The 25,551-nt window shown below is 37.6% G+C and overlaps 1 protein-coding gene across 2 annotated transcripts in view; it reads right to left on the reverse strand.

Moving 5' to 3' along the window:
* GRID2 (glutamate ionotropic receptor delta type subunit 2) overlaps positions 1-25,551 on the reverse strand; it is a 1,444,174-nt gene that overhangs the window by 355,701 nt on the left and 1,062,922 nt on the right. For both annotated transcript variants that reach the window (XM_042935882.1, XM_042935881.1), the window contains one exon: positions 23,472-23,573. In XM_042935882.1, coding sequence (XP_042791816.1) covers positions 23,472-23,573 — 102 coding nt within the window. The remainder of the gene's footprint in view (positions 1-23,471; positions 23,574-25,551) is intronic.

A 25,551-nucleotide genomic window follows, 5' to 3' on the forward strand; every position in this document is an offset into this window, starting at 1 on the left:
TATATATATATTTTATATATATATATAAAATAGCTACACTATTTTATATTCTTACCAGCAATGCATGAGGGTTCCAATTTTTCCACAATCTTGTCAACAATTGCTATACCTGTCCTTTTGTTTTTTTTTTTTTTTTTTTTAATATATGAAATTTACTGTCAAATTGGTTTCCATACAACACCCAGTGCTCATCCCAAAAGGTGCCCTCCTCAATACCCATCACCCACCCTGCCCTCCCTCCCACCCCCCATCAACCCTCAGTTTGTTCTCAGTTTTTAACAGTCTCTAATGCTTTGGCTCTCTCCCACTCTAACCTCTTTTTTTTTTTTTTTTCCTTCCCCTCCCCCATGGGTTTCTGTTATGTTTCTCAGGATCCACATAAGAGTGAAACCATATGGTATCTGTCTTTCTCTGTATGGCTTATTTCACTTAGCATCACACTCTCCAGTTCCATCCATGTTGCTACAAAAGGCCATATTTCATTTTTTCTCATTGCCACGTAGTATTCCATTGTGTATATAAACCACAATTTCTTTATCCATTCATCAGTTGATGGACATTTAGGCTCTTTCCATAATTTGGCTATTGTTGAGAGTGCCGCTATAAACATTGGGGTACAGGTGCCCCTATGCATCAGTACTCCTGTATCCCTTGGATAAATTCCTAGCAGTGCTATTGCTGGGTCATAGGGTAGGTCTATTTTTAATTTTCTGAGGAACCTCCACACTGCTTTCCAGAGCGGCTGCGCCAATTTGCATTCCCACCAACAGTGCAAGAGGGTTCCTGTTTCTCCACATCCTCTCCAGCATCTATAGTCTCCTGATTTCTTCATTTTGGCCACTCTGACTGGCGTGAGGTGGTATCTGAGTGTGGTTTTGATTTGTATTTCCCTGATAAGGAGCGACGTTGAACATCTTTTCATGTGCCTGTTGGCCATCCGGATGTCTTCTTTAGAGTAGTGTCTATTCATGTTTTCTGCCCATTTCTTCACTGGGTTCTTTGTTTTTCGGGTGTGGAGTTTGATGAGCTCTTTATAGATTTTGGATACTAGCCCTTTGTCCGATGTGTCATTTGCAAATATCTTTTCCCATTCCGTTGGTTGCCTTTTAGTTTTGTTGGTTGTTTCCTTTGCTGTGCAGAAGCTTTTTATCTTCATAAGGTCCCAGTAATTCACTTTTGCTTTTAATTCCCTTGCCTTTGGGGATGTGCCGAGTAAGAGATTGCTACGGCTGAGGTCAGAGAGGTCTTTTCCTGCTTTCTCCTCTAGGGTTTTGATGGTTTCCTGTCTCACATTCAGGTCCTTTATCCATTTTGAGTTTATTTTTGTGAATGGTGTCAGAAAGTGGTCTAGTTTCAACCTTCTGCATGTTGCTGTCCAGTTCTCCCAGCACCATTTGTTAAAGAGACTGTCTTTTTTCCATTGGATGTTCTTTCCTGCTTTGTCAAAGATGAGTTGGCCATACGTTTGTGGGTCTCGTTCTGGGGTTTCTATTCTATTCCATTGGTCTATGTGTCTGTTTTTATGCCAATACCATGCTGTCTTGATGATGACAGCTTTGTAGTAGAGGCTAAAGTCTGGGATTGTGATGCCTCCTGCTTTGGTCTTCTTCTTCAAAATTACTTTGGCTATTCGGGGCCTTTTGTGGTTCCATATGAATTTTAGGATTGCTTGTTCTAGTTTCGAGAAGAATGCTGGTGCAATTTTGATTGGGATTGCATTGAATGTGTAGATAGCTTTGGGTAGTATTGACATTTTGACAATATTTATTCTTCCAATCCATGAGCAGGGAATGTCTTTCCATTTCTTTATATCTTCTTCAATTACCTGCATAAGCTTTCTATAGTTTTCAGCATACAGATCTTTTACATCTTTGGTTAGATTTATTCCTAGGTATTTTATGCTTCTTGGTGCAATTGTGAATGGGATCAGTTTCTTCATTTGTCTTTCTGTTGCTTCATTGTTAGTGTATAAGAATGCAACTGATTTCTGTACATTGATTTTGTATCCTGCAACTTTGCTGAATTCATGTATCAGTTCTAGCAGACTTTTGGTGGAGTCTATCGGATTTTCCATGTATAATATCATGTCATCTGCAAAAAGCGAAAGCTTGACTTCATCTTTGCCAATTTTGATGCCTTTGATTTCCTTTTGTTGTCTGATTGCTGATGCTAGAACTTCCAGCACTATATTAAACAGCAGCGGTGACAGTGGGCATCCCTGTCGTGTTCCTGATCTCAGGGAAAAAGCTCTCAGTTTTTCCCCGTTGAGGATGATGTTAGCTGTGGGCTTTTCATAAATGGCCTTTATGATCTTTAAGTATGTTCCTTCTATCCCGACTTTCTCAAGGGTTTTTATTAAGAAAGGGTGCTGGATTTTGTCAAAGGCCTTTTCTGCATCGATTGACAGGATCATATGGTTCTTCTCTTTTTTTTTGTTAATGTGATGTATCACGTTGATCGATTTGCGAATGTTGAACCAGCCCTGCCTCCCAGGAATGAATCCCACTTGATCATGGTGAATAATTCTTTTTATATGCTGTTGAATTCGATTTGCTAGTATCTTATTAAGAATTTTTGCATCCATGTTCATCAGGGATATTGGCCTGTAGTTCTCTTTTTTTACTGGGTCTCTGTCTGGTTTAGGAATCAAAGTAATACTGGCTTCATAGAATGAGTCTGGAAGTTTTCCTTCCCTTTCTATTTCTTGGAATAGCTTGAGAAGGATAGGTATTATCTCTGCTTTAAATGTCTGGTAGAACTCCCCTGGGAAGCCATCTGGTCCTGGACTCTTATTTGTTGGGAGATTTTTGATAACCGATTCAATTTCTTCGCTGGTTATGGGTCTGTTCAAGCTTTCTATTTCCTCCTGATTGAGTTTTGGAAGAGTGTGGGTGTTTAGAAATTTGTCCATTTCTTCCAGGTTGTCCAATTTGCTGGCATATAATTTTTCATAGTATTCCCTGATAATTGTTTGTATCTCTGAGGGATTGGTTGTAATCATTCCATTTTCATTCATGATTTTATCTATTTGGGTCATCTCCCTTTTCTTTTTGAGAAGCCTGGCTAGAGGTTTGTCAATTTTGTTTATTTTTTCAAAAAACCAACTCTTGGTTCCGTTCATCTGCTCTACAGTTTTTTTAGATTCTATATTGTTTATTTCTGCTCTGATCTTTATTATTTCTCTTCTTCTGCTGGGTTTAGGCTGCCTTTGCTGTTCTGCTTCTATTTCCTTTAGGTGTGCTGTTAGATTTTGTATTTGGGATTTTTCTTGTTTCTTGAGATAGGCCTGGATTGCAATGTATTTTCCTCTCAGGACTGCCTTTGCTGCATCCCAAAGCGTTTGGATTGTTGTATTTTCATTTTCGTTTGTTTCCATATATGTTTTAATTTCTTCTCTAATTGCCTGGTTGACCCACTCATTCGTTAGTAGGGTGTTCTTTAACCTCCATGCTTTTGGAGGTTTTCCAGACTTTTTCCTGTGGTTGATTTCAAGCTTCATAGCATTGTGGTCTGAAAGTATGCATGGTATAATTTCAATTTTTGTAAACTTATGAAGGGCTGTTTTGTGACCCAGTATATGATCTATCTTGGAGAATGTTCCATGTGCACTCGAGAAGAAAGTATATTCTGTTGCTTTGGGATGCAGAGTTCTAAATATATCTGTCAAGTCCATCTGATCCAATGTATCATTCAGGGCCCTTGTTTCTTTATTGACTGTGTGTCTAGATGATCTATCCATTTCTGTAAGTGGGGTGTTAAAGTCCCCTGCAATGACCACATTCTTATCAATAAGGTTGCTTATGTTTATGAGTAATTGTTTTATATATCTGGGGGCTCGGGTATTTGGCGCATAGACATTTATAATAGTTAGCTCTTCCTGGTGGATAGACCCTGTGATTATTATATAATGCCCTTCTTCATCTCTTGTTACAGCCTTTAATTTAAAGTCTAGTTTGTCTGATATAAGTATGGCTACTCCAGCTTTCTTTTGGCTTCCAGGAGCATGATAAATAGTTCTCCAACCCCTCACTCTCAATCTAAAGGTGTCCTCAGATCTAAAATGAGTCTCTTGTAGACAGCAAATAGATGGGTCTTGTTTTTTTATCCATTCTGATATCCTATGTCTTTTAGTTGGCGCATTTAATCCATTTACATTCAGTGTTATTATAGAAAGATATGGGTTTAGAGTCATTGTGATGTCTGTATGTTTTATGCTTGTAGTGATGTCTCTGGTACTTTGTCTCACAGGATCCCCCTTAGGATCTCTTGTAGGGCTGGTTTCGTGGTGACAAATTCCTTCAGTTTTTGTTTGTTTGGGAAGACCTTTATCTCTCCTTCTATTCTAAATGACAGACTTGCTGGATAAAGGATTCTCGGCTGCATATTTTTTCTGTTTAGCACACTGTAGATATCGTGCCAAGCCTTTCTGGCCTGCCAAGTTTCAAAGGAGAGATCAGTCACGAGTCTTATAGGTCTCCCTTTATATGTGAGGGCATGTTTATCCCTTGCTGCTTTCAGAATTTTCTCTTTATCCTTGTATTTTGCCAGTTTCACTATGATATGTCGTGCAGAAGATCGATTCAAGTTACGTCTGAAGGGAGTTCTCTGTGCCTCTTGGATTTCAATGCCTTTTTCCTTCCCCAGTTCAGGGAAGTTCTCAGCTATAATTTGTTCAAGTACCCCTTCAGCACCCTTCCCTCTCTCTTCCTCCTCTGGGATCCCAATTATGCGTATATTATTTTTTTTTAGTGTATCACTTAGTTCTCTAATTTTCCCCTCATACTCCTGGATTTTTTTATCTCTCTTTCTTTCAGCTTCCTCTTTCTCCATAACTTTATCTTCTAGTTCACCTATTCTCTCCTCTGCCTCTTCAAGCCGAGCCATCGTGGATTCCATTTTGTTTTGCAATTCGTTTAAAGCGTTTTTCAACTCCTCGTGACTGTTCCTTAGTCCCTCGATCTTTGTGGCAAGAGATTCTCTGCTGTCCTGTATACTGTTTTCAAGCCCAGCGATTAATTTTATGACTATTATTCTAAATTCACTTTCTGTTATATTATTTAAATCCTTTTTGATCAGTTCATTAGCTGTTGTTATTTCCTGGAGATTCTTCTGAGGGGAATTCTTCCGTTTGGTCATTTTGGAGAGTCCCTGGCGTGGTGAGGACCTGCAGTGCACTTCCCCTGTGCTGTGGTGTATAACTGGAGTTAGTGGGCGGGGCCGCAGTCCGACCCGATGTCTGCCCCCAGCCCACCGCTGGGGCCACAGTCAGACTGGTGTGTGCCTTCTCTTCCCCTCTCCTAGGGGCGGGATTCACTGTGGGGTGGCGTGTCCCGTCTGGGCTACTTGCACACTGCCAGGCTTGTGTTGCTGGGGATCTGGCGTATTAGCTGGGGTGGGTAGGCAAGGTGCACGGGGGCTGGAGGGGCAGGCTTAGCTCGCTTCTCCTTAGGTGATCCACTTCAGAAGGAGCCCTTCTTCCGTGGGCCTCTAGTCTGCGCTTGACTCCGGAGACTCCCTTCTGCTAATCCTCTGGCGGTTTTCTGGGTTCTTTAGGCAGGTGTAGGTGGAATCTAAGTGATCGGCAGGACGCGCTGTGAGCCCCGCATCCTCCTACGCCGCCATCTTCCGGAACCCTATACCTGTCCTTTTGATGTATAACCTTCCTAGAGGGTGTGAAGTCGTAGCTCATTATATTTTTCATTTGCATTTCTACAAGGGCAAATAGTTTTGGGAATCTTTTAATGTGCTTATTGACAATGTATACACATTCTTTGAAAACCTGTCTGTTGAGATCCTTTGCCTATTTTTGATTGGTTTATTTTTCTTCTTCATATTGAACCATTCCAACTTTATTGTTTATGTATACTAGATACATGATTTGCAAACATTTTTCTGTCAAGCTGTGGGTTGTCTTTTCACCTTTTTTGATTCTGCCCTTTGAAGTATATGTTTTTAATTTTGATGAAATCCAACATTTTACTTTCCTGTTGTTTGTGCTTTGAATGCCATATCTAAGAATCTATTGCCAAAATAAAGTTACTAAAGTTACACCTATGTTTTCCTATAACAGTTATATAGATTTAGCTCTTACATTTAAGTCTATGTGATCCATTTGGAGTTAATTTTTATATATGGTTTGAGGTAGGGAATGAATTCATTCTTTTGCATGCGGCTACCTAGTTGTATTTGCATGATTTTTGAAAAGACTATTCTTTCCCCATTGAACGGTTTTGACACTCTTGTTTAAATTCAATTAACCATGGATATATGCGTTAATTCTGGTCTCTCAGTTCTATTCCACTGATCTAAATGTCTACCTTTAACTAATAAGTTGCTATCTTAATTATTATAACTATTAGTAAGTTATGAAATTGAGAGGTGTGTCTTCCAACTTTGTTCTTTTTCACGACTCTCTTTTGTTGCTTTTTTCCGCTTACACCGGTTCCGTTGCATTTCCACATGAATTTTAGAATCAGCTGGTTAATTATGGCAAAAAAAAAAAAAAAAAAAAAAAAAGGAGCTAGAATTTTGATAGGAATTTCACTGAATCTATAAATCTATTTGGAGAGTGTTGCCATCTTAACAATAATGAGTCTTCTAATCTATGACCACACAATATCTCTTCATTTATTTAGAACTTTTTAATTTCTTTCAACTATGTTCCAAAGCATTCAATGGACAAAAATTGCAGTTATTTTGTTAAGCTTATTCTTATTTTATTGTTTTTGATATATTTAAATGGAAGTGCTTTATTAATTTCCTTTTTATATTTTTCATTGCTAGCATACAAAAATACAATGGATTTTTGTACACTGATCTGTACCCTAAAAAATTTTTGAACTCATTTATTAACTCTAACAGTGTGCATATGTGTATGTGTGTATGTACACACTTTGCTTTAGGGTTTTCTATATGTAAGATCATGTCATCTACAAATAGAGAAAGTTTTACTTTTTCTTTTCTAATATTATTCCTTTTATTTAACTTCCTTGCCTAATTGTGCTGGCTAAAACTTCCAGAACAATATTGAATAAGAATAGTGATAACTGACATCCTTGTCTTTTTACTAACCTTAGGAGAGGGAGCTTTTAGTTTTTCACCAGTAATATGACACTAGCTGATGAATTTTTTTTATAGATGTTCTTTCCCAAGTTGAGGAAATTCTCTTCTATTACCATATTATTGAGTGTTTATCATAAAATAGTCTTTGATTTTATTAAATTCTTTTTCCACATCTATTGAGATGACTTTGTGGATTTATTCTTTTTTTTTTTTAATTAATGCTATATATTACATTGATTTTCAAAAGTTGAGCCAATCTTGCATTCCTAGGATAAATTCCACTTTTTATATGTGCCTTCAGTTAGTTTGCTAGCATTTTTTTGAGAATGTTTGTGTCCATATAGATATTGTGTCATATTCATTATAGTCATTAAGCTCTATGAATCACTGGCTGATTGCTTTATTGTTTTCAGTAATGTCCTGGGTCAAAAATTGCTCATTTCTTTGAACAAAATTTTATTTTTGAAGTCAGACTTTAAAATTCATTCTGACTCCAGGAAGTCTATTTTTAGCTATCTCTTTTCCTGGTTTTCACTGGTGAACTAGTTGGCTTATAACTTAGCTTGTTGCTCTTAATTAAGAGCATTAGACTTAATTTCCCTATACTGTTTCAAATAATTGGAGAATGCTTAGGTGCTCTCTTTTCTTATGGACTCTATCTTCCCTAAGCAAATTCTTTGTGCCACTACCCTGAGTACTGGGTTGGCTGGAAGCCTCTGGTCTTCTCTACTTACCTTTGTTGGCTTGGAACCTCTGGCCTTGGAGCAAGCTGGAGTGATAGAGATCAAGGTCCCAGTATTCCAGGCCTGCTACACCTGCAGCAAAACCTGCATCCTGGTGGTGGGAGCTACATGGAGAAAGAGAGCCCCCAAAATGTTGCCCACTGTCACCAGGAATTTAGCCTCTTCAGATTGGAGATGGAAGGTACAAGAAATGCTAACTGCCTGTCCCTCCAGATAAAATAATTCTTGATTGGGAATTTAGGGGCAGGGGAACCCTGTCTTCTTGGGATAACAGCTTGGAGTGGAGCTTCCATCAAATTAAGTAGGGCAGGGAGTGAGGTGGAAGAAGAAGGAGTGGGATGACGTTCAGATGCCACAGACTCTTGTTCTTACTGAGTTTTAGATTTTCTTGAATAAGTGTTACTTTATTTTCTGTATGCCCTTAGAAAAATTTCCAGACTTTAAATGACTTTATTTGTTAGTTTGTTTGTTTACTTACTTAATATTTTGAAACTTTGGCTGTTTGCTAGGAAGTGGGTCCATGAACTCCTCACTCTGCCAACTTGGAGGTGGAACTTCTCCACTGGAAATTTCCCGAGCCAGAGATGCCATTTTTGACTGAAGCCCTGAACCAAACTGCATTATTTATTAACTCTTCCAAAGGAGCTCTCTTCAGACATTGCTGTAGGAGCTATGGAGCTTGCCACCTGCCTGCTGTGAGTACTTGTCCAGTGGGGTCTCTTGTCACACTTACTCTCTCAGCCCCTAACTTTGCCTCTAGTCTCAGAAGGATGACAAGCTGAGACCTCAAGAAAGCTTAAATCTCTGTGGGGGTTCAAAATGATGAAGGTCTTTCAGTAGCAAAAACAAGGCTATGTCTTCAGCAAAAAAATGAGGACAATGAATTTCAGGGCTATTACTAAGGCATTTTTTTTTAAGTTATCTATTAATTAGAATGTATTTAAAGCTAACTTGGAATCAAACACAATTTTCTTATGAGACAATATAATTAGATACACAGACTTCTAGAAATGTTTACAGTTTATAATCTGGGGCTTTTTTTTTTTTTTTCAGGTATTTTTTGTTGCTACTGCCCATTTTTCCTCTACAAAGTACAAACTTCACTAGGAGGAGAGTTGTGGTGGCTCTCATTAGCAGGTTTTCAAATTAAGGTAACAGTAACTGGGCCTAAAAGTCACGATTCTGCAATTTATGTGTCTTTTTCCACCTTAGGGTCTTTTAAATAATTTCCCACAAAAATCTAAAGATTGATGACAATGATTAATTATGCTTTTGTGATCATTCATTCACACTTCTTCTTTTCTTCAGTTAATTTACACGTCGTTGTTCTACTGCAGACACAATACATCTTATATTTAAAAACACTGTACATTGCTAACTTCTTTCACATAATTTAACCTATTTACTCATAAAAACCTATTTGATCTCATTAAAGGCCAGTTTCATTATTCCCTTTTTACAGACAGAAAAATGGAGGTTGAAAATAGCTCCTTGGTTTCCATAAATTCAATAATCCATTAATTGAAAGCACGAACTTGAACTGACATCTTTTGACTGGTAAGGTCAGAACTCTTTTTAGTAAATGCTAAATGCTTTGTATGAGTGTTTGAGAAGAGATGACTAGGTGGAAAAAAGGCAATGAAATAGGCTGAAGTACTTCCAGTAAGAAAAGTAATCACATGTCATTTACTCTTTTGTTAAAATGTGCATCCAGAAGAAAATAAGTGCACTCCTTGATCTTATACTGACATACATAAATTATTATTTCTAAACTTCATACTTTCTTGTATATTGTACAAATTGAGAATATGTTTGCTACACATTGGTCACAATATCCCTTAACATTAACAACAACAACAACAACAAAAAACCCAAGAAAACAAATCTAGGGGCTCCTGGGTGGCTCAGTCGATTCACTGTCCAACTCTTGATTTTGGCTCGGGTCATGATCTCGTGGCTTGTGACATCAAGCCCCATGTTGGGCTCTGTGCTGACAGTGCTGGGCCTGCTTGGGATTCTCTCTCTCTCCCTCTCTGCCTTTCCTCCACTCCTGTGCATGCTCTCTCTCTTTCCCTCTCTCTCTCAAAATAAATAATAAACATTAAAAAATACATTTTAAAAACCCTAGATTTATTTATTTGAATTTAATATAAGAATGTTAAATAAATTTCTGAAAAGGCACAGTCCAAGAGAAAAAAAAAAAAAAAAAAGAGGTAGGTTTTTCCTTCTATTTGGATTGTCCTTTCCTTAAAATACCATGCTCTTTTTCTCTTTGTCCATTATCCTGATTTTGTCTAATTCTATACTTTCTGCAGACTGTGGGACAATGAATTATGAAGTATCAGTGCACTTGTAAGTGAAAATATTGTGGGGAGAAAGGGCTAACAATGACTGCTCCTAAGACCAAGAGAATATTAAATGATTCAAGATTACTTGTAACTTCTCATCACATATGACCTTGCTATTTCTGATACAAATGATTCTTGATGTTTTGAGTTAAACATTTCTACTTCTTTACCTTAAAAGCATATAGTTATTTGCAAACACTGTAAGTGGGTTAACTTATTTCCTAGTGTCAACTCTGTCAAAAGACTTAATAGCTTTGAATTTTTTGATTTCTGAAAATAATTATTTAAGTTCTTTGTATTTAATACTGTGTCTACCTGTAAAATTTTAAGTTCAGATCAAAATTATAGAGTTTCTGGGTAAATAGTTGGTCAAATAGTATATAGATTATATGATTTTATTCCTATTGATTTGGGACTTTAATAGTCCAATAATATAACATGAGTTTTATTTATGTGCAAACCACCTTGTCGCCCTTGTTTTCTCTTCATCTTCCACCCTCAAAGATTTTCTGTGAGACATTTAGGATATACATAAAGATCCTTCACATTTTGAGAGCTACACCTCAGGTAGCTCTCTGTCAAAGAAGCAGTTCCTTTGTCCCATTCATTAGTGTCTTTATTTGGGTGTTGCGAATATTTCCCAGTAAATGTCATGTTCTATGACAGCAGTAACCATGCTATTTTGTTACCTCTGCATCCCTAGCACCTAACATAATGCCTGTCATAGAGAGGATGCTGAATCAATACAATAATGCTGGCTTAGTATATCAGTAAATGGTTGGAAAAGCTAAGGAGACACAATGGGAACACTAGGACATGATTATCTGAGGAGGCAGAGAGGTAGCAGGTATCTACTCCTGCCTCCCTCACTAAGATGATCAGAGGGAGGAAATTCTGGGAGAAGGAGTAAATGGGTTAGAAATCTACAAAAATTGAATGCTGTGCTTTTTCATCCATTTAGGCTTTGACTACTAAGGATTGATGGACCTAGCCATGGTGTTTGGAGCTCTGGGAAGTATGAGAAAACAAGATGTTCTTCAGAAGGAACAGTGAAAACCAGGAGGCTTAGTGACTTGTTCAGGGTGTAAATAAAACAAAGGGGTCTCTCCACCATTCCATCAAAATTGTGTGATTGGTTCACCAAGGTGTAATAAAGGGAAAAATATTCCAGATGAAATCCCACGCTGAAAAAAGAATACCTGTCACTTTAGGCTGTCCTTTGCCATCTCTCTTAGAAATTTGGACCTAGTGAATGGAAATCAAAGAATGAGGAATCTTAAGACCACCTAATTATAGTCTTGCCTATTCAAAGGAATAGTTTTGTGTGCACACCTGTTCTTATTTTTTGTAATTACATATAGTTTTTTAATTTGTTTCCTTTCCTTTGTTTCCTTTCCTCTCTCTCCAGTCCCTGCCCCTCAGCCTCACCACACACACACCTTCAGTCTATCTGAATATTTTGATTTGTTCATTCAACAAATAATTCTTGATTGACTTTTATATACCAGGCATTTTAAGTGAAACGAACTTTGTGTCTTATTGTTACTTATAGTTAAAGGGAGAATATAAAATTAATGAAATTACTACAAGAAAAAAAGAGTTACAAAGATTTCTGAATGAAAGAACACAACAAAATAAGGAATTAAAATGTCCTATAAAGCCATGAGGTCATTACTAGATGTCATTGCTGAAATTAGATCATAAAAATAGTGTGACATCTGTCCTTTTCTATTTCTCTCTGTATGTTTCTCTCAACTTTATTATTCTTTTTCAGTCTCTCCAAAAATGTATTTAATTCTGAGTCCTTCACATACAGGTTCTACTTTCTGATAGAAAACTTAATAATTTTGATAAAATGGTTTATTTAGAGTTCCTGGAAAGTAGAGAGTGTATCTTACTTATCTTTGCCTCTCTGGAATTTAGCACAATGTTTAGCTTACAATGTAAGCTCACTAAATACTTGAGTCAAGGCTAATGGTTTATAGTTTGTTTTACCTTCCTCTGATCTCGGACAACATGTAAATTTTCAGTGGGAAATAAGGCCTGGTGAAAAAAAAATCCAAGAAGTGAGACTAATAATAGGTAAACATTTTATGAAAAGGAAATTACTCTTAAAACGATTACTCAGTTGGTGGCTGCCTGCCATACCCCTCTTATGGTGATTTGCTTGGGGAAACTTACCATCTCTCAACACATAGTTTGGACTTTGCTTTATGTGGTATTGGTTTAAGATGAGCTGCTTTTGTGTATTCTATTTCCTACTTTTAGAGCTATGACTCTAATGGTAGTTTTAGTTTGGATAGTAATTTTTTAATTGCTATTATTTCCTTTTTTTAAAAAAAATTGGCTTCATTTACTAATGCTATTTCTTTTCTTTTGGAAGAATTTTTTAAAATAGTCTCTCTCTTTATGATGGCTTCTTGCCCAGTTTTGTTGAATTCAACTTTCCAGGAATATCCATTAACTTAATTAATTTTATAAAAATACCCTCTCTATATTATTTAATCTAAAATGTTTTCAGTTATAAAATGCACAGTTGTTTTTCCTACCACAAATAAAGATAAAATATGCTGTCAAATATAATTGCAAGGAACCATTAATTGAAAGATGCACCCTGATTTCACAGATACTAAAATGTTAAAAATTGTATGGTTTTGAATGTATAAAATACAGAGAAATCACCACCACAGCTTTACCATCAATTTCCAATCATGTATTTATACAAAGTTTTAAAATTATTTCTATGGTAATGGCAAAGGAATATTATATTGCATATTTAATGTAGGACAATGGTATTGCATTAAAAAAAAAAATTCTGAGAGCTTTAGAAGATGCCTGATAGAATAGAACTCCCAAAGTCACTATGTTTGTCTGTTTTGTATGTACCCCAAGCACCTAGAATAAGGCACTCAATAAGTATTTCTCAAATGAATTTCTGAGTGAATTCATGTTTCATTAGCCATGGCTGTTTCACAGCCATGTGTCTGTTTTAAGCAAAACCAAATACTTATTGAAAATAAGTATTAATCAGTGAACTCCTTCTAAATGCCAGTTTATGTTTTTCAGGTATCTTGAAATGCACAGCTTCTCAAGCCTTTCTTTTCACTTGTTGCCAAATTCTTTCCATTGTATTTTTGTAAGTATTAGAATGATATTTACAACTCTGATGTTTCCAACAACAATTTGTGAATTGCTATGAAAAAAAATTGAATGAAATAATTGCTCATTTATGGTTATCCACAGTTGGACTATTTTGAAAGTTAAAAGGTAAAAACAAATCTTAGTAAGTGCCTTGTAGTAATACACTTGGTCCACTTGATAAAAAGTCGAGATTAGTGGGCCAAATATAAAAACAAAAAGTTTAGAAAAGGACTTAGCTTGTAGGGTCTGAATTTATTCTCATTCTATCTTTTCCTCCATTTCTAAGACATTTATGTAGCTTTGGTGATGGCTGATTATAGGTATCCATATGTGACGCTATTTAGAAATAGTCTCCGAAGTTATCAATCCCATAACATTTGGAACCCTCACGTGTCAAGAGTTATATTTAATTTAAACCTAACATGACTTCGTTCTGATTCTTAAGGCAGAGTACAAAAGAGGCTAAGGTCATGGCCTCTGGAACTCAGATCTCTGGGCTTGAAACTCATCGGTAGCTCTTGTTAGCTATATGGTCATGGAAATTCAGTGAACATTTTTGTGCCCTATTTTCATCCTTCTAATGTCATTACTACATCTTTTGTAGGGTTTTGATAAGGACTAAATGACACATTAAAGTTTTTAACAGATCCTTTCAAATAGTAGACGCTGATGTTGGTTGTCCCTATTTCCCCTCTGGATCCACTATGTCTTTCACTGCCCTGCTTTGTGTCCTGGCACTCTGACCTTCGTGGTCTTCCTTACTTAGGCTCTCTTGCCCTCTGACGCTGGTTAGATTTTCAACTGAAAACAATGAAGGGATGGAAACACAGGAGGAGTGAAATTGGGGTAACCTCTCTCCTCACTTCCTCACTGCCTGATTGTGGTTTGGCCGTGACTTTCTCCATTCTCTTGCCATGTGGAAGTTCTCTCCCATAGTTCTAGCTATTGCTAAATCTGTTAGTATTACTTCCTCCTCATGCCCCATCAGGGCAGTCAAGCAAGACTTGCTGTGCATCTAGGTCCTGGTGCTTCAACACTCTTATTGATTCCTTTAACCCTATTTGCATCCTTTTTTTTTTTCCAATATATGAAATTTATTGTCAAATTGGTTTCCATACAACACCCAGTGCTCATCCCAAAAGGTGCCCTCCTCAGTACCCATCACCCACCCTGCCCTCCCTCCCACCCCCCATCAACCCTCAGTTTGTTCTCAGTTTTTAACAGTCTCTTATGCATTGGCTCTCTCCCACTCTAACCTCTTTTTTTTTTTTTCCTTCCCCTCCCCCATGGGTTTCTGTTAAGTTCTCAGGATCCACATAAGAGTGAAAACATATGGTATCTGTATTTCTCTGTATGGCTTATTTCACTTAGCATCACACTCTCCAGTTCCATCCACGTTGCTACAAAGGGCCATATTTCGTTCTTTCTCATTGTCACGTAGTACTCCATTGTGTATATAAACCACACTTTCTTTATCCATTCATCAGTTGATGGACATTTAGGCTCTTTCCACAATTTGGCTATTGTTGAGAGTGCTGCTATAAACATTGGGGTACAAGTGCCCCTATGCATCAGTACTCCTGTATCCCTTGGGTAAATTCCTAGCAGTGCTATTGCTGGGTCATAGGGTAGGTCTATTTTTAATTTTCTGAGGAACCTCCACACTGTTTTCCAGAGTGGCTGCACCAGTTTGCATTCCCACCAACAGTGCAAGAGGGTTCCCGTTTCTCCACATCCTCTCCAACATCTATAGTCTCCTGATCTGTTCATTTTGGCCACTCTGACTGGCGTGAGGTGGTATCTGAGTGTGGTTTTGATTTGTATTTCCCTGATGAGGAGCGACGTTGAACATCTTTTCATGTGCCTGTTGGCCATCCGGATGTCTTCTTTAGAGAAGTGTCTATGCATGTTTTCTGCCCATTTCTTCACTGGGTTATTTGTTTTTCGGGTGTGGAGTTTGGTGAGCTCTTTATAGATTTTGGATACTAGCCCTTTGTCCGATGTGTCATTTGCAAATATCTTTTCCCATTCCGTTGGTTGCCTTTTAGTTTTGTTGGTTGTTTCCTTTGCTGTGCAGAAGCTTTTTATCTTCATAAGGTCCCAGTAATTCATTTTTGCTTTTAATTCCCTTGCCTTTGGGGATGTGTCGAGTAAGAGATTGCTACGGCTGAGGTCAGAGAGGTCTTTTCCTGCTTTCTCCTCTAGGGTTTTGATGGTTTCCTGTCTCACATTCAGGTCCTTTATCCATTTTGAGTTTATTTTTGTGAATGGTGTCAGAAAGTGGTCTAGTTTCAACCTTCTGCATGTTGCTGTCCAGTTCTCCCAGCACCATTTGTTAAAGAGACTGTCTTTTTTCCATTGGATGTTCTTTCCTGCTTTGTCAAAGATGAGTTGGCCATACGTTTGTGGGTCTAGTTCTGGGGTTTCTATTCTATTCCATTGGTCTATGTGTCTGTTTTTGTGCCAATACCATGCTGTCTTGATGATGACAGCTTTGTAGTAGAGGCTAAATCTGGGATTGTGATGCCTCCTGCTTTGGTCTTCTTCTTCAAAATTACTTTGGCTATTCGGGGCCTTTTGTGGTTCCATATGAATTTTAGGATTGCTTGTTCTAGTTTCGAGAAGAATGCTAGTGCAATTTTGATTGGGATTGCATTGAATGTGTAGATAGCTTTGGGTAGTATTGACATTTTGACAATATTTATTCTTCCAATCCATGAGCAGGGAATGTCTTTCCATTTCTTTATATCTTCTTCAATTTCCTTCATAAGCTTTCTATAGTTTTCAGCATACAGATATTTTACATCTTTGGTTAGATTTATTCCTAGGTATTTTATGCTTCTTGGTTCAATTGTGAATGGGATCAGTTTCTTTGTCTTTCTGTTGCTTCATTGTTAGTGTATAAGAATGCAACTGATTTCTGTACATTGATTTTGTATACTGCAACTTTGCTGAATTCATGTATCAGTTCTAGCAGACTTTTGGTGGAGTCTATCAGATTTTCCATGTATAATATCATGTCATCTGCAAAAAGCGAAAGCTTGACTTCATCTTTGCCAATTTTGATGCCTTTGATCTCCTGTTGTTGTCTGATTGCTGATGCTAGAACTTCCAACACTATGTTAAACAACAGCGTTGAGAGTGGGCATCCCTGTCGTGTTCCTGATCTCAGGGAAAAAGCTCTCAGTTTTTCCCCATTGAGGATGATGTTAGCTGTGGGCTTCTCATAAATGGCTTTTATGATCTTTAAGTATGTTCCTTCTATCCCGACTTTCTCGAGGGTTTTTATTAAGAAACGTTGCTGGATTTTGTCAAAGGCCTTTTCTGCATCGATTGACAGGATCATATGGTTCTTATCTTTTCTTTTATTAATGTGATATCACGTTGATTGATTTGCAAATGTTGAACCAGCCCTGCATCCCAGGAATGAATCCCACTTGATCATGGTGAATAATTCTTTTTATATGCCGTTGAATTCGATTTGCTAATATCTTATTGAGAATTTTTGCATCCATATTCATCAGGGATATTGGCCTGTAGTTCTCTTTTTTTACTGGGTCTCTGTCTGGTTTAGGAATCAAAGTAATACTGGCTTCATAGAATGAGTCTGGAAGTTTTCCTTCCCTTTCTATTTCTTGGAATAGCTTGAGAAGGATAGGTATTATCTCTGCTTTAAACGTCTGGTAGAACTCCCCTGGGAAGCCATCTGGTCCTGGACTCTTATTTGTTGGGAGATTTTTGATAACCGATTCAATTTCTTCGCTGGTTATGGGTCTGTTCAAGCTTTCTATTTCCTCCTGATTGAGTCTTGGAAGAGTGTGGGTGTTTAGGATTTGTCCATTTCTTCCAGGTTGTCCAATTTGTTGGCATATAATTTTTCATAGTATTCCCTGATAATTGTTTGTATCTCTGAGGGATTGGTTGTAATCATTCCATTTTCATTCATGATTTTATCTATTTGGGTCATCTCCCTTTTCTTTTTGAGAAGCCTGGCTAGAGGTTTGTCAATTTTGTTTATTTTTTCAAAAAACCAACTCTTGGTTCCGTTCATCTGCTCTACAGTTTATTTAGATTCTATATTGTTTATTTCTGCTCTGATCTTTATTATTTCTCTTCTTCTGCTGGGTTTAGGCTGCCTTTGCTGTTCTGCTTCTATTTCCTTTAGGTGTGCTGTTAGATTTTGTATTTGGGATTTTTCTTGTTTCTTGAGATAGGCCTGGATTGCAATGTATTTTCCTCTCAGGACTGCCTTTGCTGCATCCCAAAGCGTTTGGATTGTTGTATTTTCATTTTCGTTTGTTTCCATATATTTTTTAATTTCTTCTCTAATTGCCTGGTTGACCCACTCATTCATTAGTAGGGTGTTCTTTAACCTCCATGCTTTTGGAAGTTTTCCAGACTTTTTCCTGTGGTTGATTTCAAGCTTCATTGCATTGTGGTCTGAAAGTATGCATGGTATAATTTCAATTCTTGTAAACTTATGAAGGGCTGTTTTGTGACCCAGTATATGATCTATCTTGGAGAATGTTCCATGTGCACTCGAGAAGAAAGTATATTCTGTCGCTTTGGGATGCAGAGTTCTAAATATATCTGTCAAGTCCATCTGATCCAATGTGTCATTCAGGACCCTTGTTTCTTTATTGACCGTGTGTCTAGATGATCTATCCATTTCTGTAAGTGGAGTGTTAAAGTCCCCTGCAATTACCACATTCTTATCAATAAGGTTGCTTATGTTTGTAAGTAATTGTTTTATATATTTGGGGGCCCTGTATTCGGCGCACAGACATTTATAATAGTTAGCTCTTCCTGGTGGATAGACCCTGTGATTATTATATAATGCCCTTCTTCATCTCTTGTTACAGCCTTTAATTTAAAGTCTAGTTTGTCTGATATAAGTATGGCTAATCCAGCTTTCTTTTGGCTTCCAGGATCATGATAAATAGTTCTCCATCCCCTCACTCTTAATCTAAAGGTGTCCTCAGATCTAAAATGAGTCTCTTGTAGACAGCAAATAGATGGGTCTTGTTTTTTTTATCTATTCTGATACCCTATGTCTTTTGGTTGGCGCATTTAGTCCATTTACATTCAGTGTTATTATAGAAAGATATGGGTTTAGAGTCACTGTGATGTCTGTATGTTTTATGCTTGTAGTGATGTCTCTGGTACTTCGTCTCACAGGATCGCCCTTAGGATCTCTTGTAGGGCTGGTTTAGTGGTGACGAATTCCTTCAGTTTTTGTTTGTTTGGGAAGACCTTTATCTCTCCTTCTATTCTAAATGACAGACTTGCTGGATAAAGGATTCTCGGCTGCATATTTTTTCTGTTTAATACATTGAAGATATCATGCCAATCCTTTCTGGCTTGCCAAGTTTCAAAAGAGAGATCAGTCACGAGTCTTATAGGTCTCCCTTTATAAGTTAGGGCACGTTTATCCTTTGCTGCTTTCAGATTTTTCTCTTTATCCTTGTATTTTGACAGTTTCACTACGATATGTCGTGCAGATCAATTCAAGTTACGTCTGAAGGGAGTTCTCTGTGCCTCTTGGATTTCAATGCCTTTTTCCTTCCCCAGGTCAGGGAAGTTCTCAGCTATTATTTCTTAAAGTACACCTTCAGCACCTTTCCCTCTCTCTTCCTCCTCTGGGATACCAATTATGCGTAGATTATTTCTCTTTAGTGCATCACTTAGTTCTCTAATTTTCCCCTCATACTCCTGGATTTTTTTATCTCTCTTTTTCTCAGCTTCCTCTTTTTCCATAACTTTATCCTCTAGTTCACCTATTCTCTCCTCTGCCTCTTCAATCCCAGCCGTCGTTGTTTCCATTTTGTTTTGCATTTCGTTTAAAGCGTTTTTCAGCTCCTCCTGGCTGTTCCTGAGTCCCTTGATCTCTGTAGCAAGAGATTCTCTGCTGTCCTCTATACTGTTTTCAAGCCCAGCGATTAATTTTATGACTATTATTCTAAATTCACTTTCTGTTATATTGTTTAAATACTTTTTGATCAGTTCATTAGCTGTTTTTATTTCCTGGAGTTCTTCTGAGGGGAATTCTTCCGTTTGGTCATTTTGGATAGTCCCTGGAGTGGTGTGGACCTGAAGCTCACTTCCCCTGTGCTGTGGTGTATAACTTGCGTTGGTGGGCGGGGCCGCAGTCAGACCTGATGTCTGCCCCCAGCCCACTGCTGGGGCCACAGTCAGACTGGTGTGTGCCTTCTCTTCCCCTCTCCTAGGGGCAGGATTCACTGTGGGGTGGTGTGGCCCGTCTGGGCTACTTGCACACTGGCAGGCTTGGGGAGCTTGGGATCTGGCGTATTAGCTGGGGTGGGTAGGCAAGGTGCAGGGGGCAGGAGGGGCAGGCTTAGCTCGCTTCTCCTTAGGTGATCCACTTCAGGAGGGGCCCTGTGGCAGCGGTAGGGAGTCAGACCCGCTGCTGGAGGGGTGGCTCCACAGAAGCACCAAGTTGGGTGTTTGCGCGGAGCAAGCAAGTTCCCTGGCAGGAACTGGTTCCCTTTGGGATTTTGGGTGGGGGATGGGCGAGGGAGATGGCGCTGGCGAGCGCCTTTGTTCCCCGCCAAACTGAGCTCTGTCGTCCCGGGGCTCAGCAAGTCTCCCTCCCTTTGTCCTCCAGCCTTCCTGCTTTCTAAGCAGAGCTGTTAACTTATGACCTCCCAGATGCTAAGCAAGTCCCGCTTGCTGTCGGAACACACTCTGTCCAGCCCCTCTGCTTTTGCAAGCCAGACTCGGGGCTCTGCTTGGCTGGCGGGCTGCCCTTCAGCCCCGGCTCCCTTCTGCCAGTCTGTGGAGCATGCACCGCCTCTCCGCACTTCCTACCCTCTTCCGAGGGCCTCTCATCTGCGCTTGGCTCTGGAGACTCCATTCTGCTAGTTTCTGGTGGTTTTCTGGGTTAGTTAGGCTGGTGTAGGTGGAATCTAAGTGATCAGCAGGATGCGCGGTGAGCCCTGCGTCCTCCTAAGTGCCATCTTCCCTTGTTTTTCTCAACCCTATTTGCATACTTGTTAATAATCCCTTTATTTGACTCTTTCCAATTAACCATTTGTATGTACCATTTATTTTCTAATGGGATCATACATGGTATTGTGCTGAATTATTTCATTTAAAATAAATATCAGAGAAAATCACAAGAGACTCTTAAATACAGAGAACAAACTGAGGGTTGATGTAGGTGGGGAAAATGGGTGATGGGCATTGAGGAGGGCACTTGTCAGGATGAGCACTTGGTGGTGTATGTATGTGGGTGATGAATCACTGGATTCTACTCCTGAAGTCAAGGCTACACTGTATGTTAACTAACTTGAAAATAAGTAAATAAATAAAAAATAAGTTATCAGATTATTCCTTTTAAGTCCATGAACTATCATTAATAGTGGTAAGAATGGGGGCTTCAAAAATTTAGGTAAAGAAAATCAATTTTATTAACCCGTGTGTCATTATAGCAGAAATGTCCTCAGCACTAAAGGAAGTATGTGTCACACTGGGATCAGATTGCCGTTAGGATGCAATAAAACCTGAAAGACCTCCCCTCAAAAGCTTTACACAGGAATCCTTCCTCCTCCTTCTCCCTTGTTGAGAGCATTGAAAACAAGTACATGGAATACAAGAAAGTGGCATTTATATGGTCAAATCAAATTTATTAAAAAACAAATCTAAGTTTCAGGATTTAGTCAAAATTTTGGAGTTGCTGGGTGGGTTGAGGGGACAGTGATTCTTAGTGTCGGTGGTAGAAACCTGTGAGGCCATGTAAGTAAGAGCAGGACTGGAAGAGTGTTTGTAGGAAATAAATAAGAAAGTCATGGCTGGTTTCCACTCAAACAGGAATTATGGGAAGAAACAGTAAGCCTACCAAACTATTAAGTAGAATGGCTGCATATTCTGGGAGAGTAACAAGTGCAAGGACCTTTTACGTAACTGATAAATCCACATTTCCTCACAGAGGACCTGGGGAAACACTGTTTCCATATTTCCACTCACTAACCATGTTTGGGATCTGTGCAGGGCTAATCTTACAGGTAACAGTGACCATTACTAGTCATGAAGGTGAGACTGGGACATGCACGCATTACCACTGTGTAAAGGAGTAATACCATTTCATGCACAAAATCGCAATCATTTTGTTCAGCCTGGAAATGAATTTAAAATAATTGGCCATATGAAGGTTTCCTATTAAACTCACTGTCATCTTACTCAGAGTTACGGATTTTTAACTCTCAAGTGAAGTAAAATCCTATAGATACCTCAATTCTCACACATATCACAGGAAGAGTAGAGAAGGGTACAGTATAATGTTAAGAGGGAAGAAATTAAGAGGTCTAGGGTCAGTCAGACTTCTTGGAGTTGAATCCTAACTATCTCTGCTACTTACTATCAGTATATCCTCCACATTTTTTTCCAACCAACTCCTGTATGTCCCAGTTTCCTCTTCCTCATCCTTGGAATCAGAAAATTATCTATTTCTTGGAAATACTGTGAAGACTCAATAAAATAATACAGACAAAAAACTTCATAAAGTACCTGGCATATAGAAAGTAGTTAATAATTCTTGGTTGTATTATTTTGTATATGCATCTCCCAACAAGATTCTATGTATATCTTGAGGTATGAATATACCTATAAGGTGAATATATATACCTATTACATAGGTATATGTATTATTCATTTTATATCCATTACCGAGTCTATTGTATAGTAAAGTATTAAATTAATATTTGCTTAGTGACTAAATGAAGCTAGCTTGCTTTAGAAATATGAATCTCAAAGACAAAAACAAAGCATGTGTATTTTTTTTTATTGAAGTTGTCTCCTGAGATTTCATGTTAATAACTAGAGAGGACTATTAATAGTTCACTGCACTTTAAATGTCTTTTTTTTTTTTTTTTTTTTTTTTAGTATTAGCACTTCAATGCATATGCATAACACAGCCTTGGGCACATACAGAAGCACCATTACCTTCAAGTTGTCAAGTATTCATAATGTAATTATTTGGTGAAGAAGCAAACATCTTATCAAAACAATAACTAGGAATAAATTATCGGTACCAAAAAGGGGGATAGACTACTCATTTGAATGTAGTCTTATAGAGAATATCACAGGTCTTTTTTTAAATAATGAAATTATGTGGAGTCTACTTAACTGTTATTAAACAATTTATAAGGGGCAGCCATTGCTGTTATAAACTTTGATACTCAGTTGGCATCAATTTGTCAAAAAGACTGTGTTTCTTCCATCTACTAATTCTATAATTTAGCCTATAGAAAAAAATTTTTTTCAAGTTTAAAAACAAGTAGGCTTTTCTGAAGAAAAAGTTCACAACTATGGACATTTTGAAATTTACTATAAAGTAGCACAAACCTAAACACATAGAAATAGCAAGGGAAAATTCATATCTTCCTGCTGTATGGCTATTTACACAGTATCCATTTGAGTATATTGCTGGTTAAAATATTTCTACCAACATGTAATTTTTTATGTATATTAGAAGAGAAAATAATATACAGAATAATGATAATAGTTATCATTTGATTTTCTGAGTGAATGTAATTGTAATAATTATTTTATATGTATAGTTCACAGAATTTACATGTAACACTCACAAAATCAATAGTTGGTAAGCTTCATAAAGACAGAATCACATCTATTTCTTCATTCATCAATGTCCCCAGTAATCAGCACTGAGCTTAAAAACAGTTGATTCTCAATAAATATTTATTAAACAACTGGATGATCTTTCTTTGAAGTAGGTTCTTCCTAGAAAAGCACTGTATTCTGCCAATGTTTTAGTATTACTAAATTACTGCATTTGGTCAACTCTACCCTTGTTTGGCATGATTACCCTCATTTGTGCATGCTTACAGTGAGAGAATGCCTGAGGGAGACCTTTACTTTACCACGTGTAGGAAACCGCAGAAGGATGGAAATTGGGCCTAAAGTGTCTGAGAAAGTTACTGACGAAAGCACTGTAATTAAAAGTAAAGCCTGCAAAAATCTGACTCTGATCCATATAAATTGAAGGCTGGAAAATATGATCGTTGCAATATCTTAGAAAGCATAGTCAGGATTTGTTAAATGCTCTTTTAAGATGATGGCACGACTTAATAAAACATAGAAAAACAAAGCATACAGTAACTTCCAGAAGCCAAAACCACAAGGCTCCGATAAGACTTACCAGAACAGTCACCACACGGAGAACCACTCCACGCATGTTATTCTCCAGTTTCTTGTCAGTCAGTGACCCGTTCAGCCCTGTGACAGGATTCCAGCACCCAAGCTGAAAGATGAAATAGCTTGGTCACTTTCCTCACTGAAGAACAATCCAATCACCTCGGCAAAGATCTTTCAGAAAATCGTGTGATGTCTCTCAGAATAACTGGTACAGGAAGGGTCCTGAATAGGTTTTTCTTTTTAATAGCAAATGAAGCAATCAGAAATTCCATTTCCTGCCTTTAAGTATCACTCTATGGCATATGACAGTATCCAATATGCTTTAGCAGACTCACTAAGGACATACGACTTAACAAGGAGTTATAAATACACCAATAACTCAATCCCAGTTATGCACTAATTGGAAAAATAATAGTGCATATAATTTTAGTATAATGTCTTTTCTAATAGATCAGTTATTGCACACGTTAGATTTTCTTATAATTTCAATGGTTTTAATTAGATATTACACTGCTTTTACTAGAAAAACTACAAGATTTTTAATACGGTTAGAAGGGTTACTGCTTTTAGTTGAGGGAAAAAGTCATGGATATAGCTTTGTTGTTTTCAAATATTCATAGTACATACAACAATATAATTTGCCTTTTTTGTCAGTGCTATCAATTTCCTGGGGATATTTTGGCAGCAGCCTTTCCCTTAAAGTCTTGCAATGATTCACTGCTCTTTACACTCCAAATACTGATTTAATTTTACATCCTCATGCAGTTCTTATCTCTTGTAACATCCAAATCTAAGGGCTACCATTTTTAAAATCACTGCCTCTAAATCACAAGGGGATAAAAATTGATGACTCTCAATTCTGAAATGAGAGAAAAAAAAGAGATGTTGTGACTTGAATTAGCAGATAACTCAGTGAGCAAAGCTGCAAAGAATGCTATTATACACATCTTGGGAAGAAATGCCATGCTATTAATTCTGATACCAGATCCACGAGCCTTCACTTTTGGGAACCTACCCATATTTGCATGCTTTAAAAATGTAACAGACCTTCAGTCATATTTGGAGACTGTTTTGATTGACTGAATGGTTTATAGGGAGCCCTGGTTATTTCTGTGGCTTCCTCCTGAAAGCTGATTTATTTCCTCGTATTGCATTGTGTTTGTGGTTTCCAGAGTTGTTGACACACTGGCAAGTCTCCTTCACAAATCAAAGATTTAGGTGCTTCCTATTAAAACTCAAGTTTCTCTGTGAGTCCCCAAAAGGGCTTTAATTAAGAAACCTGAAATGTGCATAGATCTAAAGAGAAAGTATGTCACAATATAAACAAAAAGCCAGCTTTTCCTGTATTAAAATAATTTGGAAAAGGCTGCTAATTGTAGGTTTCAACTCTAAAAGCACATTAAATTCATACAATGGTATGCCATTCTTAGTTACCTAAAAAGTCTAATTAGAACTTAGATCCCATTAGCAAATCCAAATGTGTTGCATGTCTAATTATCAGAGATATTGTAGTCCTCTCGTCACATTTAAAACCTTATGAAATTTCTTTTGAGTTTTTGTTCTCTTCTGAGGTCAACCAGAGTCTATGCCCAATTACATTCCTTGATGTGCGCTTTTTCTAGTAACTTTTCAAGATTTTATTTTCTTAGATGAATTAGTATTGGCGGAAACAGTGATTTACAACCATAAATGGAGACCTAGCACACTGTCCACCTTCTACAATTCTATTACTTAATTCTAAGCTTAATGGATAGCTTTTAGGACATCATCTTGTTCAAGGTAAACATGTCTAAGCTGCCAAAGTAAATATAAGGATTTCTTTCTTTTTTTTTTTTTTTGTCTGCCTTGGTGAATTGACTGTCGGTTTGCCTGAATAAATGCCATCTATTAATGCAAACTTGATCATAGCATTTTGGTATATGGACTGGTCAAAATATTTACCACTGGAATAACAACAAAACTCGCTCAGCAGTTTGTTTTTAACAATGCTCTGGACAAATATTTAAAAATATATAATCTCCAGCTTCTTCTTAATTATGTCTTCCTTTAAACATAACTAAATATAGTCAATGGTTTAAAAGTTC

The sequence above is a fragment of the Panthera leo genome, chromosome B1, assembly GCF_018350215.1.
Source record: "Panthera leo isolate Ple1 chromosome B1, P.leo_Ple1_pat1.1, whole genome shotgun sequence".
Lineage (NCBI taxonomy): Eukaryota > Metazoa > Chordata > Mammalia > Carnivora > Felidae > Panthera > Panthera leo.